General features: G+C 39.1%; 1 protein-coding gene across 1 annotated transcript; it reads right to left on the reverse strand.

The window, feature by feature from the left end:
- Nucleotides 1–48: 48 nt before the first annotated feature.
- Nucleotides 49–16,291, reverse strand: LOC120735983 (solute carrier organic anion transporter family member 1C1-like). The gene is made up of 15 exons (XM_040035874.1): nucleotides 16,099–16,291; nucleotides 15,816–15,922; nucleotides 13,649–13,790; nucleotides 13,296–13,428; nucleotides 12,920–13,044; nucleotides 12,608–12,754; nucleotides 4,323–4,421; nucleotides 3,607–3,855; nucleotides 3,054–3,218; nucleotides 2,201–2,396; nucleotides 1,880–2,045; nucleotides 1,566–1,747; nucleotides 980–1,044; nucleotides 777–894; nucleotides 49–535 (listed from the first exon to the last, which is right to left on the reverse strand). Exons 2-15 carry the CDS (start codon nucleotides 15,864–15,866, stop codon nucleotides 325–327), a joined length of 2,049 nt encoding a protein of 682 aa, XP_039891808.1. The 5' UTR covers nucleotides 15,867–15,922; nucleotides 16,099–16,291; the 3' UTR covers nucleotides 49–324.
- Nucleotides 16,292–19,273: the final 2,982 nt, after the last annotated feature.

Below are 19,273 nucleotides of genomic sequence, written 5' to 3' on the forward strand. Positions count from 1 at the left end.
GCTGTATAATACCAGTAGGCCAGCTCTAATAATAATTTAGTATTGGCTTCGCGGGCCAAATGTAATTAGGCTGCGGGCCAAATTTGGCCCGCGGGCCAGAGTTTGACACCTATGATGTACTGTATAAAATGTGTCATTTTAGTTTTATTAAGCTTTGTTACATTTTAGAGCTTTGTTACATTTTACCCGAAAGAACAAGGTTTACTGCTTAATTCCGAAAAGTACTGATGCTGTAGAATGACCAATATTTGGTCCAGTATGGATGCAGCACAATATTCAGGCATTCACTTATATTTAACAATAGTGTGGTCTTCCTAAAACACATTAAATAGTGCACTCCGTGCCCATGTCGTCTATGTCTGCAATGTTGATATTGGCATGTCCATTGGTCACTGCATTACTCTCCTGTCCATTTTCTTTGGACTGATTCTTCAGTGCTATTTTCTTCTGTCGCTTGACAATGCTGTAGTAGAGGTAGCCCCACACTGTGTTGGCCAAGAAGTAGAGTCCAGTAATCATTCCTAGGTATGTAAGTCTGAAAGTAAAGTACATTCATCTGTCTGATTGCTTGCTCTAATTTGTATGTTAAACATTTTTGTTTACATAAAACATATATTTGTACAAGTCAAACTGTCTGTGTACAAGTTTAGGTACACAAATTCCATAAAATATAAAGATTGTCACTTCACTGGTTAGAAACCACTGCATTGAGGTAATTAAACTGTGGTACATTACAAGTGACATATTCAAGCACAATGATGAAGATTTAACTGTACCTAAACGCATTAGCATTATAGAGTCTGCATGCTCCACGGCCACCGCAATGCTTCGTACCCCACTTCAAACAGGTTCGGTCAATCAGTGCTCCAAAATATATAGGTGGAGGGATGCCACCTGTAAAACAAATCACATGTGATTAAAAAACAATTTTACCCCTAAAGGCTTGATGTGTGGGTTGGGTTTTAGTTTTAGTACTCACCCAGAGTTCTTACGATCAGTGTCTGCATACCCAAAGCCAGCGACTTCAAGTCTGGTTGTATAGACCTGAATTGTTGACCAAATTATACCATATCAGATACACATGTGAGCATTAAAACACACAATAAGGTGGTATCAGATTGGAACTTTAAATTCAATTAATATAGTATCAGATAATTTAAAGAGAAAAAAAATAAGAAATCATCAACTGGCAAAATTTATGGCAATTGTAGGCATATTTAGTGTTTTTACTACGGTTCGGAGGCGCGGGCCCGGCGTGGACCCGTTTTATATCCATGCGGAATAGTTTTCTATACAAGATTGCTGCAAGTTTTCAGAATACGTTACTCTCATTGAGTAACATAATGGAATACATTAAAAATACATTTTGGGGCATGTATTCTGTAATCTGTAGTGGAATATGTTTTAAAAGTAACCTTCCCAACACTGGGTACATATTGTATATGCATGTTTGCCAAACTAGAACTCCACAAAAGAAATGGATTTTTGTTACCCCTAAAAGCTTGAACATCTGCTTAACCACAAACTTAGAAGCAGATGTTCTTTAGTCAAATTGTGTCTCGCACCTGAGCAGAACAATGTATCCTGGCGTTCCTCCACAGGCAGAAATGTAGGACCCAATTACAGACAACGCCATGTAGATTTTAAATTTTATGTCACAATCATCCTTCCTGGGACACTGGCCCAGCACTGCAGATGCGTTTGCAGCTAGTCCTGCCTCATTAATGCAGGTGCAGTTATGAAACACCTAAAAACCAAGAAGAAAAGGTTAAAAATCAGTCTTAATTGTGGTCTGTCGGTGAGTTTGAGCTGTTTTTTATTTTATTCACAGTAAATCTTTATCTGTTCTAAGCTCTCTGTTTGTCTAGACCATCATCACCATTTCTTTGCCCATTCCGGTGGAGGTCTGGCAGCCGGCCAGGCAGGGTGAGGCATAAGTCATGCCGTTGTATGCACAGACCGGGTCCCAGTGCTTCACTGAGCAGAAGCAATGTCCATTGCACTGAGACAGCAAAGTCTGTGGGTTGTAGGACACTTGAGGGACTCTGGTACAGACAGACAAGTAAAGACACATTAACACTGTCAGTGGAGACATTTATGAGCATATTTTTAGTTTATAAGACTAAAATAAACCATTTAACTTCCAAAAATTTAGTGTAACCTAGCTTAACAAATAGGCTTGTGTGTCCATTCCACTCACCTCTGATATGACATGCTGAGACCGGCCACCTCTGCATTTTCACACTGGACGAAAATCTGAACGGCAAGCAGGCAAAACGACCCCAAAGAAGCACTAATTGCCACCCTGGCTGCTCCAACAATACCCAACTTGAAACGCTTCAGCAAAAAACCTCCAGTGATGAAACCCAGAGCTACCGCTGGCAGGTTCAATATACCTACAAGGAAGGATAGAAATGTTATAAACATCAACCTTTTCAGTGTGTCAAAATTTTAGCTTTGTCATAGTAACATTCGTTCTGCAAATCAGCTTGTAACACATAAACAGGAGCACTTGAATAGTAAAATAAGTGGATTTAGGAACTGCATAAATTCCAGTTTTCCGTATATTTTCTGAACCAGTTTTATTTTAACAAAAAGGTAACTCCATAATGTTTTCACAATCCAGCAAGAAGCTCTTGCAATTGCAGCAATGTACCATAAGCAGACTTTGCAGGTCTATTTATGTTCATTCATGCGCAGAGTACTGAGTACACACAAAAGTTGTTTGCATTAAATGGTTTTGTTCAGCAGCCAACTGTTTTTATAACGTTTGGTGATAGAACAATTCATATTCTAACAATAACCCTGCCGGTTAGCCACTTGGTAATTAAATGCTACTTGACAAACATTCTAGCACACACACACACACACACACACACACACACACACACACACACACACAGAGAGAGAGAGAAAAGGAGTAGTTCTTGCATTTTCAGTCTGCCTTATCACTCGCAATCAGACTTCCCTTCAATAACATCATTGTTTCAGTTGCCTTGGGCTACATAGTGAAGAAAACAGAAAGTGAATGAAAGCCAGTTTTTGCTCCGTACCTATGAGGAAAATGGCTTTGGTGGCTGACTGGCCGTAGACTTGCTCTATGTACTTTGGCTTGAAGGTGATCAGGCCAATAAAGCCGTTGACAGCCACGAGGGAGGCAAGGATAATCAGCGAGTAGATTCTGTTTCTGAAGAGTCGCTTCAGAGATGGAATGAAATCTGGTGAAGTGCAAAGCACATCAAAGAGAAGAGGAAAATACTTTTATAGACACATAAAACTAAGTAAATATAAAGTAAAATAAAAATATTATTGCTGTGTTAAAATATTGTATAAACTATCTATTAGCAGGATAGGGTTTGTAAGGCATGCCTGATTGTAATGACATAAATTACCTCGTTACTAAACCTCGTTTCCCCAGTGAGAATGTACTATTTATCATGTTTAATACTTTTCATGATGGATTTTTTGAGATCAAAATTTAATAATAATCTCAAATTATACTAAATGGGAATTTGAATCTAGCAGTTATATCTACAAAATTATGCATTTTCACAAGACTTTCTTAAAGATCTGTTAGGATAAATGCTCTACTGAGCAGTGAATTACCTTTAGCCATTTCCTGAAATTTGACTTTCTCCTGGGTTTCCTCTGGCAGGAATTGTTCCTGCTCGGTCTTTGTTGCAAGCTCTGTGCTTTTGCTTTGAATTTCCTCTTGCTCTTGCCCTTGCTTGGGTAAAGACTTTGGAAGGAAAAAAAATGGGATACTAGACAGTAGAACCACTGTGCCAGTCACTATGAAGCCCAGCCACCAGGCTCCCACCCAGCGGGAGTCCTTATAGGTGATGGTGATGGTGTCTGGAAGAAGGGGAAAGGCAAAGACCGCAGGTTATTACAGACATTTTATGTGTAGGACTTTTATAAGTGACTTCTAAGCCCTTTCATCATAACAGCTTAGTCATTAGTAGAAGTATGGAGGCAGTTCTCTGGCTCAGGGAATGTCAATAGCTCTAATCCAAGTAGTGAAGGAAGAGTTTATGTCAACTATGTCAACAGGATGAAGTGTTGTGAAATCCTCTTGCTTCTGGTAGACCCATAATTTCTCAGTAAAGAAATGGTTTGACTTTTGTAATGTCATGTTGCGTTAGAAAGTCCAAATGGAAGAAAACATTTTGCTAAATTGAGACACGAATGAGTTTCAGTGTTGCTCAAGTCAACCAGAAGTCTTCTCTGCCTAATTAAACACTTCATTCAGGATATTGCTAACATCGCAGGTAAACAGTATTGCTACACAATATTAAAAATTACTTTTTGTAATACCATACCTAAATTCACAAATCCAGTGTCCACATAAATCTTGGAAAGGAAGGACCCAAGCATGAAGCCAAACATAGGTCCCAAGATTCCTACTGTATGGATGCAGGCTGGCAAACAGAGCGGAAAAGAGAAGATAAGTATTGAGCAGTTTGAGATTTGGCCATGATGGAGGAGTACAGCGGCCTTCTGAACTGTTTAGGATTTTAGGCAGTGAGGTACGGTGGCCCCTAGAGACAAAGCACGTACAAACTCCAAAACACTTGCAAACTAAAAAACACATGCAAACTCCAAAACACTTGCAAATTCCAAAACACATGCAAACTCCAAAACACTTGCAAACTAAAAAACACATACAAACTCCAAAACACTTGCAAAATCCAAAACACATACAAACTCCAAAACACTTGCAAAATCCAAAACACATACAAACTCCAAAACACTTGCAAAATCCAAAACACGTACAAACTCCAAAACACTTGCAAACTCCAAAACACGTACAAACTCCAAAACACTTGCAAACTAAAAAACACGTACAAACTCCAAAACACGTACAAACTCCAAAACACTTGCAAACTCCAAAACACGTACAAACTCCAAAACACTTGCAAACTCCAAAACACTTGCAAACTCCAAAACACATGCAAACTCCAAAACACGTACAAACTCCAAAACACTTGCAAATTCCAAAACACATGCAAACTAAAAAACACGTACAAACTCCAAAACACTTGCAAATTCCAAAACACATGCAAACTAAAAAACACGTACAAACTCCAAAACACTTGCAAACTCCAAAACACTTGCAAACTCCAAAACACTTGCAAATTCCAAAACACTTGCAAACTCCAAAACACATGCAAACTCCAAAACACGTACAAACTCCAAAACACGTACAAACTCCAAAACACGTACAAACTCCAAAACACGTACAAACTCCAAAACACTTGCAAATTCCAAAGCACAACGGAAGTGCTCCAGGACGCTAGGGGCAGTGTTGAGCTCGATTTGCAAAATAAACGGCAAGTTTGTCTGTATGGGACGGTCTAGTCTCCGTCGCGCTTCCCAGGTTGCCTAGCAACCATGATACTAACCGCTGGAAACGTGTCATACAACTTGGTTTGACAGAAATGAGGGAGAACATATTTTGTTCATTTGTTTGTTTGTTTCTACAAGAGCTTTGTGTGATTTGATAAGTATCTGGGGCTGAGACCACAGGACAGTAAAACATGATTTTTGGGCTTCATTTCTGTACTGAACAGTTATTTCAAGATTAGTTAGTAAATAAGAATTAGCTGATGTTGTTCATGAGACTAAAGTCATATCACTTTGGTAATGTAAATATAATATGGCCAATATTATAGTTATTATATTAATCATTATTAGCTATTACAGCAGTGAACATGAACTCTGTGTCAAATACTGAGCTTCAGTACAGATTCAAGTTGCAGTTATTTATATGTCCTATCACCTTAAATCTTCACTCAAAGACAAGTATCTTTGACAGTGCATATATAGGTGTATGATATATAAGAGACAAATGTTGTTCCTTCAGTATGTTGGCATTACTAAATTTGGCTCATTGCTTACATATGGGTCATTCTTACTATTCGGTGCCATTTGAGTCCTAATGACATAATATGGTATATTTAGTGTAAAACTTGTCTAATGCTTATTTCTAAACCATTTTCTTGTATGTTTAACCCCCCTCTACCATAGAACACATTGATATATACACAGGATAAATACATTAAAAGTAAATTACTTTTATTTTAGCACAAGTCACTAAAGTACTATGTCCCCAGTCATGCTTGCTCGACTTCAGTTACAAATATAACTTAAAAAAAAAAAAAAAATCTAGATTTTTCATCATTTCTGGATTGGCTTATTTCTAATGTTCCTCATCAAATGTTCTTTTTTATTATTAATGCATGTTTAATACTTGAAATCTTTAAAAAATGTTGTGTCCCTGAATCAACTGTCACCCCTGTTACTCTGATAAGAATTCCATAGAACACATCACCTGATTATTCTTTTAGTCACATGACACTCCCGGGTGTAACATATTTTGGAGAGAAAACTTTCAAGAAGAAGACGAGTAAGTACCACTCTTTAATCAACCCTTTTTTCAATGTTTTAGCAAGATTTTGTAATGTGGCAAAGCATAACACGTCCAACCTGTTCCGCTTATTAATAGTGGAAACAATTTTTTTTTTTGTAATTTTTATAATATGGCTAATAAACATGTTAAAAATGGTTCTTAGTGGTCACCATGTACTAGCTTGTTGTTCATCATACTAGTAGTAATGGCTAAGTTTAGCATAAAATCTCTCCCCTGTTACCGTCACCCCTGTTATTGCTATGCACTGTAACAGGGGGGACACATGGTAACAGGGGGGACGTAAGATGATAGAAGTTTAGTGTTTAGGGTTATTTATACAAGTGTGTATTGGTAATTATTATTAACCTGTATATATATACTTTTAGAAGATTTTGAATAGTATACATTTTTCAGGGAATGGCACCAATGTCTGCTGCGGAGAAGCAGCGGCGCTACCGAGCACGTCGTGATGCTGACCCTGAGAGAAGACAGATATATCTCAATAAAGAGAAAGAGAAGTGGAGAAAGGACAGAGAGGAAGGGAAAAAAAAGAAAGTGGCAGATCTCAGTGAACGACAGAAGAGAGCACAGAGAAAGCAGTGGCGAGAAAGGAAAAGAAAGCAGAGGGCTAGTGCCAAAGGCAGGACAGAATTTGAGGCTATGAATACTCCTCCCCTAAGTCCAGAATATTCCCTAGAGCCAGAAAATGCCCCGCAACCAGGACCCTCAAGGTTAGAAGAAGAGTTGACAGTTCAATGCTTTGCTGATTAGGTAGATTTTGTATTTGAATGATAAAACGTGATTTTGCCAGAGAGGGAGAGAGAGAGAGAGAGAGAGAGAGTCTACCTGCCTAATACATTATAAACATATAATATCCAACGTCTATCTTATACTGTATCTAAACATTTATCTAAACATATATATATAATAATTGTGACAATATTTCCTGTGTTGTAGGCAATACATTGTTGGACGAAGGAATATTAGACAGGGAAGAAGGAGACTCAAGAATGAAATTAAAGAGCTAAAGGCCTTGTTGGAAAAGGAAAAGAGAAAAAAAGAAAAATACAAGAAGAGGTGCCAGCGTTTGGGTGGGGGAAAAAAATCCCCACGTTCTAAAGTGGATGCACTGCTGCGTCATGAAACAGTTAGCAACACAATTAGGAAAAGACTATTACTGCAGGAATCAATCATTGAGGAAATCAGGAATAAATACAAAAACACCAAAAAGGAACGAGAGAGGCAAATTATTGCAAAAACGACAATAGGAAAAATTATAAAGAAATACAGGCTACAGAGGGCTGCACAGACAGCTCTAGGCTTTTCAAAAAAGCGTGGTCAAAGACAAGATGGAGGGCTCATAACCTTTGAAAGAAAGGAAAGCAATAGATTACCAGTTGATTGCAAGCAGAAAATAAAGGCCTTCTTCTTAAGAGATGACGTCAGTCGGATGACAACAGGACGAAAGCAAACTGTAACTCAAAAGAAAATAAAAAAACAGAAACGTTTGCTAACTGATTCACTGAAGAATCTGCACCATAAGTTTCTTTCAGAAACTGAGCATCAGGTCTCATATTCTTGTTTCTGCACCTTAAGACCATTTTGGGTTGTGGTGCCCACAGAAGCTGATCGTGAAACCTGTCAGTGCAGGACACATGAGAACTTACAGTTCATGGCCAATGCCCTGTACGTCCAAGGTCTGTCAGCAACAAAACACATTGAAGAGATGGTAGATGCAACAATGTGTGATGCTAAATCCAAAGTCTGTGCATACGGTGAGTGCAAAGACTGTTTCAGTACAACACACACACTCTTGAGACCTCCTAACAACACAGAGATAGCCTTTACCAAGTGGTCTCTAGAAGAGAATGAAAAATTAAATGATGGAGAGGTATCTGGTAAAAAGTCAACAATTACAGTGAAGACAACTGTCATGACAACAGAGGATGCACTTGCAGGGGAATTTCATGACGGACTACTCAGATTTAGGCGGCACGTCTTTAATATCCGATGGCAGTATAGGGCCTACAGACAACTGAGAGAAAATTTGAGAAACGATGAATGTCTGCTACATGTAGATTTTAGTGAGAACTACTCCTGTAAGTATTCTCAAGAAGTACAAGCAGTCCACTTCGGAGGGTCACACCAGCAGGCAACCCTACATACTGGAGTACTGTACACTGCAGCTGAACAGTCACCAGTAACATTCTGCTCTATCTCACCTTCCAGGCGGCATGATCCCCCTGCGATATGGGCCCATCTTGACCCTGTGTTAGACATGATCAGAGAAAGATACCCTCTTATCAAACACCTCCATGTCTTCAGCGATGGTCCAGCTACACAATACAAACAAAAGGGCAACTTTTACCTGCTCTCAAAAGAGCCATTCAAAAAAGGGTTCAAAAACATCAGCTGGAACTTTTTTGAGGCCAGCCATGGAAAGGGGGCTCCAGATGGTATTGGAGCCACCCTTAAAAGGTCAGCTGACACAATTGTCCGCCATGGAGGAGATATCCCCAACGCAGAAGCTATGTTTCACAAGCTGAGAGACATGGGCACTTCAGTGGAACTTTTTTTTGTGGGAGAAGATGATGTTGAGAGGAAAGTAAAAGAAATTATTGATGGACCGACACTTGTGCCTGTCAAAGGAACCATGAAAATCCACCAAGTACTCAGTTTCTCTCCAGGAACAATAAAATACAGGGACATAACCTGCCTTTGCCAGGCAGACAAAGGTGTACTGGACTGTGAATGCTATGGCCTGAAGGAGATAAGCCTTAGTCAAGAGGCAAGTCCACATTGCACTGAGGGACCAACCCAGCCTGAGAACATCACAAAAGATCATATTGGTCAGTGGTGCATTATCAACTACGATGGTGAACCCTACCCAGGAATCATTCTGGAGGTTGAAGAGGATGTTAAAGTGAAATGCATGCACAAGAACGGGACCAACAAGTTCCACTGGCCAAGTCCACGTGAGGACATAACCTGGTATAGGGATGACCAGGTTGTGTGTCTGATGAAAGAACCAACACCTTTGAATAAGAGGTCAGTTCAGCTGGAGAGGAAAGTGTGGGATTTCCTTGAAAAAAACTGGAGTTGCTGGTCTGTTGCATAGGTAAAATGTGTGAGAAAAATGTTCATTATGTTGGGTGTACAGTGAAAATTTGCTTGTTTAATGTGGACATGTATCTACCTGTGTTGGTTGGACGGGCATGGTGAAGGTGTTCAAAGTTTCTTTAAGGTGGTATTTTTTGTCACTGATGTTATGTCCACCCTGTTACCTCCTGTCCACCCTGTTTCTCCTCTGTCCACCCTGTTACCTGTGTGTTTCTTTTGTTAATTAAATCAAATCAACAAACATAATGCATGTCTCTTTGGTTATTGGGAGGGAATGAATCAGCAAAATTAAGTTACTTAAAAATGGAGCCAATTTTTTTTTTATATTCCCTTTGAATCTAAAAACAATCTTTTGAAATTACACTGTCTTAAAACTGAACCTGTCTTCTTTCAATATAATGCTTGTTTAAAATACTTCCTTGAAATTTCCTTGCAGATTTTAAAAAGGGACATTGTAGCTTTTAGAAAATGTAAATATTACTATAACTGTGTATTCAAAACAGTTATTAATAGAAAATTGAATGTCCTGTAACAGGGTGGACATTTGGCACGTCATGGGTAAAGACTGATTTTAAAAAATATTATAATATAATATCCTTAGCTGGACCAATACATTTTTCTTATAGGTTGAAAATCCCTCTTTTAGATGAAATGTTAAAATAATTCAAAATTTTGTATTTTTTGATGAAGAGTGATCACACTGAAATGGCACCGAATAGTAGGAATGACCCATATATTTATAAAAAGAAAATGTACAAGCTGTGATAACTGTTTCTGATAAAATGAAGAGTAGACTGATATATTAAATATTCCTTTATTGGGTGAGAAAATCAGACCATGTCATAACTGCTTTAAGTCATACAGAATAGATATCAGAGCCTTAAACAGGCTGGCTTCTGCTAAATGGGTCAAACTGGGCAGAAAGTCTACAAACACATAACATCCTTATAGAATATGATGTAACACTATAGATCAACTTACCTCAGAATATATAAAGCATATAAACAATTACAGCAATATGATGCAACAAACACAGCAGTGCTACTAATCCAAAATACTCAAAGCTTAATAGAACTGGAACAAACATTTATTTTTAGCTCCATTCTGCTGCTGATACATACTTTAGGTTTCTGAATATTACACTTGTTGCTGCCTTTCATAGTGTGTAACTTGAAGGCCCTGAGTACTTTCTCCCACACTGAAAACACTGGAATGATCAAATTATTTGAACATTACCTAATAAGACTGATTCAGGACAGACAGTTAGTTATTTTAAACTTTCCTAGCAGTCCTTCACAAACAGGGAACAGTCTGTCTATTCTCTCCATCTGTCAGCTGCTGCTGGCTCTTCCTCCTCCTCTTCCTCACACACTGTTGAGTTTTTCCTGGTGGATCATTAGGGGTGCAAAGCCTCACAGATGATGTGCAGCAGTGGGTCCCTCAGTCTGTCCTCACTCTGGACACTTACAGTCGTCACACATGGAAATCAAATGTGTGATAAGCTGCAGGATTCAAACACAAGTGTAACTTATAAACACATGTTCATACTTTTATTACACAATCAGAGAGAAAGAAACAGAGAGAGAGTGCAGGACAGACAGACAGGTGACAGTCTCAGGTGTACACACTGCTACAAAACAGCACAAAAGAAGGAGGATTTAGTGTTTGTGTTATTACGAAACAAGAAGAGTTCCCAGATGGTGCAGTGGACACATGTGTGACTCCTGTGATTAAAGCATCTTTCTTTCAGCTTAACGAGTGAACCGGCAGCTCGTTCAAACACACGTTAAACAGCGCAGTGGATCCTGCTTGTGCCGTGATATTCAGGACTGCAAACCGAGCAGCATCACTGACTTTCAGCTTGTTGTGTTTGTGGATATATGACTGACTTTAATTATCCACAAAATCATCACAATCTCTGTAAGATTAAGGTCGACTATATATATATTTTTTAAAGTAAAGGCTTTAAAACCAAGTTAATTCTGAAAGTACAGACATCGCTAATGTCACATAACTTTCCCGACATGTGGCCAACAATAATGGTTTAATGTTCTTCATTAAAAAAATATTTGCGCATAAATAAGTGACATAATATTCAGTACTTACTTCTGAAAGTTTACTCTTCCTCCGCTCCGCTTCCACCGTTTTTTTTCGGCAAAATTATCCACACCACCACCGCACTATGAAGTCTGGGATATGTTGGGCCATGAAGGCTACACCGACCCATCCTTAAAATTCAGGGAAATTAAGGACGCATTTGAGGGCCGCATTTCGAGCAGCCTTTGAATTGGGAAAGCCTTCTGTTGTCGCTGTAACATAATCGGCCTTAAAATGCGGCCTTTAAGGCTGCAAACCCCAAATCCGGTCATTGGAACTTCCTGGCTTGTGTAGTTACTAGATAACAAAAGCTCAACACTGCCCCTAGCATCCTGGAGCACTTCCGTTGTGTTTTGGAATTTGCATGTGTTTTTGAGTTTGTACGTGTTTTGGAGTTTGCAAGTGTTTTGGAGTTTGTACGTGTTTTGGAGTTTGCAAGTGTTTTGGAGTTTGCATGTGTTTTGGAGTTTGCAAGTGTTTTGGAGTTTGCAAGTGTTTTGGAGTTTGCAAGTGTTTTGGAGTTTGCATGTGTTTTTTAGTTTGTACGTGTTTTGGATTTTGCAAGTGTTTTGGAGTTTGTACGTGTTTTGGAGTTTGCATGTGTTTTGGAGTTTGCAAGTGTTTTGGAGTTTGCATGTGTTTTTGAGTTTGCATGTGTTTTGGAATTTGCATGTGTTTTGGAGTTTGCAAGTGTTTTGGAGTTTGTACGTGTTTTGGATTTTGCAAGTGTTTTGGAGTTTGTACGTGTTTTGGAGTTTGCATGTGTTTTGGAATTTGCATGTGTTTTTTAGTTTGTACGTGCTTTGTCTCTAGGGGCCACCGTAGGTGAGGAAACACCAAGGGATAATTGAGTACAAGGTCAAAGAAATGTCAAAAAACAGAGGGTAATATGTCAAAGTTCATGATACAGCAGTTATGAAAAATGGATAAAATAATAAATACAAGTGAAAGACAGCAAAACCGTGAATGATGACTAACCCAAATAAAAAGGGGTGTTCTCTTCTCTGGAGAAGTCATCCAGATAGGAAATTCCCAGTGGCATGACGGGAGTCTCCCCAATTCCTCGCAGCATGTTTCCCAAGAATACATAGATCCACATGGGTGAACCAGCAGCCTTTTCACACTCTGTGGGGCGGGGGGAGAAACTTGACTTTACATTGTGCATATCATGAACGGAATAGTGTATAAAATCTAAAACAGAAAAATGACTAAAATCACCCCAAAACAGTCTATTTCAGACTTGAGTGATCTTACTTCTGATCCATTGCAGGGAATGTGGCTGTTAAATACCTAATTTGGTCTCTGCATCAAGTGTGTCATCTGCATCAGTCATGCTGTGGTTGGACAGACAGGGCAGGATGGTCTCAGTGCTGTTGACAGCAGCTTTGTGAGACACACTGGTCTCATATTTATACCTGGAAAATATTCAAAGTATTATCTGAAAATTGTGAAACATGTAAGTACACATACTCCTTCATTGCTTGGATGCTATAGAACACACATGCACTTTTAGCCATTTTATGCGATTACAGCTTTTGGGCATTTATGAATCTTATCAAACATTTCCAGTCTTTATTCTCTGGGAGCTCAACATAACTCTTAGTAATCTGATTATTTGATTGGTTCATTGTTATATTCATGAAGAAGAAGGAAACTTTGTACTGACAGTCCCTGGAAGAAGTGAGGCAGGGCTACAAGGAAGGATCCCACAGCCATGATCAGACAACCAATTCCAATCAGTCTGGGACGATGGAGCTTGGCACCAAAGTAGCTCACAAAAGCGATGACGAGCAGGTTGCCTGTAGAGAAGAATTAAAAATAACTAAGAATGATTATGGAATGAATCAATGAACAGCTACAGTCTTTGCCAGGCATGAGAGTTCAGCAGTCTGCTTATCTTGCTTTAAATATAACATAACCTGAAATTTGTGCTTTGTAGTCAATAAATTAGATAAATTCCTGTAGTTGATATAAACCATAATGCTAACATGCTGCATTCAGTAAAAAAAAAGCGCATACCCATTTCGAAGCTGCCATCTATAACACCAATCAGGGAGCTTGGGATATCAAACCGTCTTTCAATCTGTGTGATGGAGCTCTTCATGTAAGCTCCAGCAAAGGCTTTGGCAAAATATACAAATGCCAGGGAGGCCAGGAAGAGCTGGAAAACACACATAACCAGTTAGATTGAGCTTTTCTAGATTTAATTGGACTGGATTACTGGAAAGAGCTGCCAAATGGTTTCTCAGAACTTCTTTAAACAGTCAAAATGATTGTTGTGACCTGGATGATTGAATTGTAATCCCTTCTTCTGATGTGACCTATAGGGAGGTGAATGACACTGTTTCCCATAATAGAATCAACTCACACACTAAAGATAACCACAGCACTTCACAAATGCTTTTACCAGTGATTTACATTAAGTGACATTTGATGGGATTAGAGTACTGATACCAGAATAAGAGTGGTTACAACAGATTTTAAAAACTCACCACACTAATCCATCACTTATTAATCATCTTCCCTGAACTGATCTTGTCAAAGTTGTAGCACACACCACTGGGAGTAACAGATGATCCCACTATTGATCCCATCAGGGTAAAACATTAAGCACTAGACAAACTCTGTTTATTGTTTCTAACAATCGCTAGCTACCTACCCAAAGTACGAATCAAGACCAAGACCATTGGTGATAAATCCCTTTCAGTTAGATTGGTTAGTCCTCTTTCTAAGAAATATCTTTTCTTGTAATGAGCAAGTATATTCTTTACAAATATAAGAACATGTATGCAAGCTTTGCAACCAGTTTAGGTAATGTTAGAAACAATTCTCTTTGTATTCCAGCCAAAAAGCCTCTTTTTTGGTTGCAATACAAAAAAAACCCTAAAAAAGAAAACCCATAACTTGTAAAATGTTAAACAGACAGCAAACATTTTGCTATAGATGTGCACTGTGTTCTACATTTAAAAAAGTGTTTAGCATAATATAATGTATCCAGCTTGATGAAAAGTTAATCACTGAACACATTCTTTTCTTAACTATCTCACTGAATTAATAATACTAATAATGGATTGGATTTATATAGCGCTTTTCAAGGCACCCAAAGCGCTTTACAATGCCACTATTCATTCACTCTCACATTCACACACTGGTGGAGGCAGCTACGGTTGTAGCCACAACAACTGACAGAAGCGAGGCTGCCATATTGCGCCATCGGCCCCTCTGGCCAACACCAGTAGGCGGCTGGGACAGAGAGCCTGGGGATTGAACCGGCGACAGATGCGCTTCCCAACCCCTTGAGCCACGGTCGCCGAATTGAACCCCATAAACCTTTGTACCATAAAATAATTGATAGAAAATTGAAAATGGAGTGTTTATTGAGCCTTCTGGCAAAATGTAAAAAATATTAAAATTTGCATCATATTTACTACATCGGGCATTTTTAAAAAAAAATTTTTTGCAATTTGTTCCTTAAAAAAGCATCGTGCATTCATTTTGGTTTTTCGTTTTTTTTTTTGTTTGTTTGTTTGTTTGTTTGTTTTTTTGAAGACTTCTGACAAAAAGCCATGAATCAATTATTATTTTTATTTTAGGAATGCAAGCCTTGCATCCAGCTTTACGTTTGACAGTAAGATCGTTAATGATTGAAAAGGGACTCAAGTTGAAGGTCACAGAACAAACTGTGAATGATCACAAACAGTTCGGGGACATTTCAGTCTTTCCCAAGGGGTGCTGGTGACTTTTTGTTGAAAACAACACAATGCAAACAAGCAAAGAAACACACCAAAATCAATATTCATATAAACAGGCATTATCAACTTACTTTAGAGCTGCTAGTACCCTGTGTTTTCTAAATTGCAGTCTGTTATGTGCAATGTAACATAAATCAAATAAGCCTGTAATGGACTATTAAACTGTCACATTGTTGATAAAATGGGGCAGTAAACATCAGTAAATGGCATTTAATTAAAACATCTCACAGCCATATACCCCCACCCCCCCCAAACAAAAAACAAAAAAACTGAAAGTTTGATTTAATGATTGCTTTCTAACTCTGCTTTGCAAAGAATACCACAAAGATGATAAAAGCAGCTTTACAGTAACATGAACTTTCACAGGTTTGGCTTTTGGCTCATTCACGTTTACATTTAAATTTCCAGTCATTAAAGCAGTGAGGGTTTCTGACCTTAAGCTTGGAGCAGCATGCCTCACGTGTTTTCTTGGATTCTACGCTCATGATGCTGCCGTGCTTCAGAGAAATCCAGGACAGTAGAAAATGGAATAGCACAAGACCTGAAAAGCCACAACAAGATAACGAGCAGGAAAAAAAACCCTAACGTTGTCTAGATACTGTCTCAGGTAGTAACATCCTAAAAGGTGTCTAGCTGCAGTGCATTGATTTGTTTCCAGAGTTTGCCCCAAAAAGATCAACGCAACTATTTTGTCTCAAAAAAAAAAAGTGCACTTACCTGACAACCAGCAGTGGTCCTCTGAGGGATGGCGGTGGAAGGCAGACTGTCCCTTTGCGTAGGACTTTGTGCTGAAAACGGGAGTCTTATCTTTAACAAATTACAAGTGAACATCACCTGTAATCAGTAACTCAGCCACTCATGTGAGTTTGTTTTCATGTCAATATCATCCAACCCCTTCAACTCTCACACACAGCCACTCGTTCACACAAGTACAAATGTGACAGCGGTGGTGGCTTTCGTCGAGTGATTGTATGAACAGCATCTAAAGGTTCAGAAGTTCACTGAACACACAAACACACACACACAGATATTCACAGACCCGCACATCCTCCTCTGAGAACTTCATAAGCCTCCTGAGTAGCCATCCTGTTGAACAGACAACAAACAGCAGCATGAAACGGGTCAAAACTTATTGTAATACAAACCTGCTGTTTCTGTTGGTCTGCTGCTTTCAAAGTGAAATACTTTCCTCCTCCGGAGAAACTCGGCCTTTTTGTACGGTTGGGTGCCTCAAAGATGTGATCAAAGTCTTCCTGTCCTATTGATAGCCTTTAACAATGGTTTTCTCTCTGCATGTCCTTCTCAGTGAGTACGGCAAATCACATCAAATCACAATGACTTGTCACCTTTGTGAGACAGATTGGAAACTTGTCAATAAAGCTGTGAAATGATGGGGTTTTTTTTAGGTTAACAGTTGTTTGTTAAACTATCTGCAAACATCATGGTTATTGTAAATTCGCAGCAAAATAATGTGTAGTGCATCTGGACACTGGATGGATATAAAGTGTGTTTGTAATAGCGGGAAGGGGTGACTGTTTCACTGCATTAGCACTGCACATTTAAAAGAATTAGGCCTAAGATCAGTTCTCACATATTATTACCCCATATCGCTTTGTGGGAGTGTTATTTTATTATTATTATTATTATTATTAGCTAACTTTGAATTTAAAAACACATCTGAGAAAAGTTGGGATATGGGCATGTTTACCACTGTGCAGCATCCCCTCTTCTTTTGGCAACTGACGAATATTGTTTCATTCTTATCTGATATTGGACTGCTCAACAGCCCTTGGCCTTCTTTGTCATATGTTTATTTTTGTAATGTGCTTCGGCACATTTCCAGTTGGTGAAAGGTCTGGACAGCAGACAGGCCATTTAAGCACCTGGAGTCCTGTACCACAGAGCCCTGGTGTTGTAATAGATACAGTTTGTGGTTTAGCTTTGTCTTGCTGAAGTATGCAACCCCCCAAAAAGCCATCATCTAAATGGGATATGTCATTTTAAAATCTGCCAAAATATTTCAGCACTGATGGTGCCTTTCCACATCTCCCAATTCCATAATATGATGCATTCCCATCAAGGATCCAGGCTTTTGAAAACAAGCTTCAGCATGAAGAAGAACAAGAAGTACTGGAAGTGAGGGCATGGCGCCCACAGAGCCCTGATCTCAACATCATTGAGTGTGTCTGGGATTACATGAAGAGGCAGAAGGATGTGAGGAAGCCTACATCCACAGAAGATCTGTGGTTACTTCTCCAAGATGTTTGGAACAACCTACCAGCCGAGTTCCTTCAAAAACTCTGTGCAAGTGTACGTATAGACAAACAGCAAACATGGCTCTCTGAGTCATGGTGGGGACCAAGATAATAAGCAGACTGGACTTACATCAGTTGCAGTTCAGGAGCTTCGGGCACCAAACCTCTCAGTGGTTGAATGAGAATGTGCTGCATTATGTTGATATTGGAGGGGACGGGAAACTGATTCACACAACAAAATAGCTACATTCCACATTGTCCTGAGGGATGTTATGTTATCTAGCTGAAGATGGAGATATATATAAGTCAAGAGACATTTTCACATTTGCAATTGGTCCAAAATTTAGCAACTGCTGTGCCTTTTAACTAGAAACTGTAAATTACTCAAATTTAAGTAGGAATGAGGAAAATCATGATTTGACTTCTTTGCATGCAATAAATATTTAATAGTTTTCAGGATCCCTGGAAAATGAGACATTTATCCAGGTATTTCTGATTGTTGGAGCAGGGAATCAGGAAATGGCGAGGACAGTTGGGTTGGAGTAGCCTTCTTCCGCATGCTGAATGTGTCACGATCCTGGATCTTCTAACCCAGCATTTTGAGTTTTAGTTTATTTTTATGTTTAAGTCCTTTAAGTCCCTGTTTTCTAAGTTCATTCCTATTATGCCTAAGTTGTCATTACAGTTCTTAGTTATTAGATTCCCCCTGTGTCTTCCTACCCCTGTGTTAAGTCTCCCTTGCCCTTCGTGTGTTTCATGTCTGCATGTCTTTTGTTAAGTTCATGTTGTCAGGTCTGTGTTTCATTATGTTTCCTGTTTTATTTTGAAGGTCTGTGTCCTATGTCAATGTAGACAGCTTTGCTTCCTTTGTCTCGTTATGTCAGACTAGTTTCAGCTGTTTCCCCATGAGTTTCCACTTCCCCTAATCACCCTTGTGTGTATTTAGTCTCTGTGTTTCTGTTCATTCTTTGTCTGGTCGTCTGTGTTCGCGTCATGTTCTCCATGCCATGTTTCTAGGTTTCATATTACAGGTTTTTCATGTTGTTTGTTTAGTTCTCCCAGTTTAGGTTAATGTTAGTTTTACTTCAGTTTGCCTTGCCCTTTGTTTGTACCGTTTTTACCAGCCTCGTTAAACGGCTCGCTTTTTATTAATCCAAGTTTTGTTCCACATTCCTTTTGTGTCTGCATTTTGGGTCCACTCTTCTCAATACATACAGTCTGCCTCAGCCAGACTGTGACAGAATGCCCAAGCCAGTTTAGTTTTTGGTTGGCTTTATAGGTATTGAGTAACTCCACAGCCAAAGCAGTGGTGTGATGAAGTGGTGCAAGTTTACCTTCACAACACTCGAGAAAGAGAAAATCACCACAGCAGATGAGATGCCACATGATACAGAGAATCCAGCTGTTTCCACCCTGGCCTCCGCAACAATGCACTCCACCATCTCCTAGTATTTTAACTAGATCTCTAGTTTGTGCAGCAGATGCTGGGGACAGCACCTTATCTGTACCCACAGCACTGCCTGTGACAGCTTTCACCAAATGAACCCTTGGCATATTTTAGCATTGCTGCTATGTAATGTTCAGTTTCCATTACTTTCTGGACTGTTAAAGATGACAGCTGTGATTTATAATAACAC

The sequence above is a fragment of the Simochromis diagramma genome, unplaced genomic scaffold (assembly GCF_900408965.1).
Source record: "Simochromis diagramma unplaced genomic scaffold, fSimDia1.1 OVJJ01000816.1, whole genome shotgun sequence".
Taxonomy (NCBI): Eukaryota; Metazoa; Chordata; class Actinopteri; order Cichliformes; family Cichlidae; genus Simochromis; species Simochromis diagramma.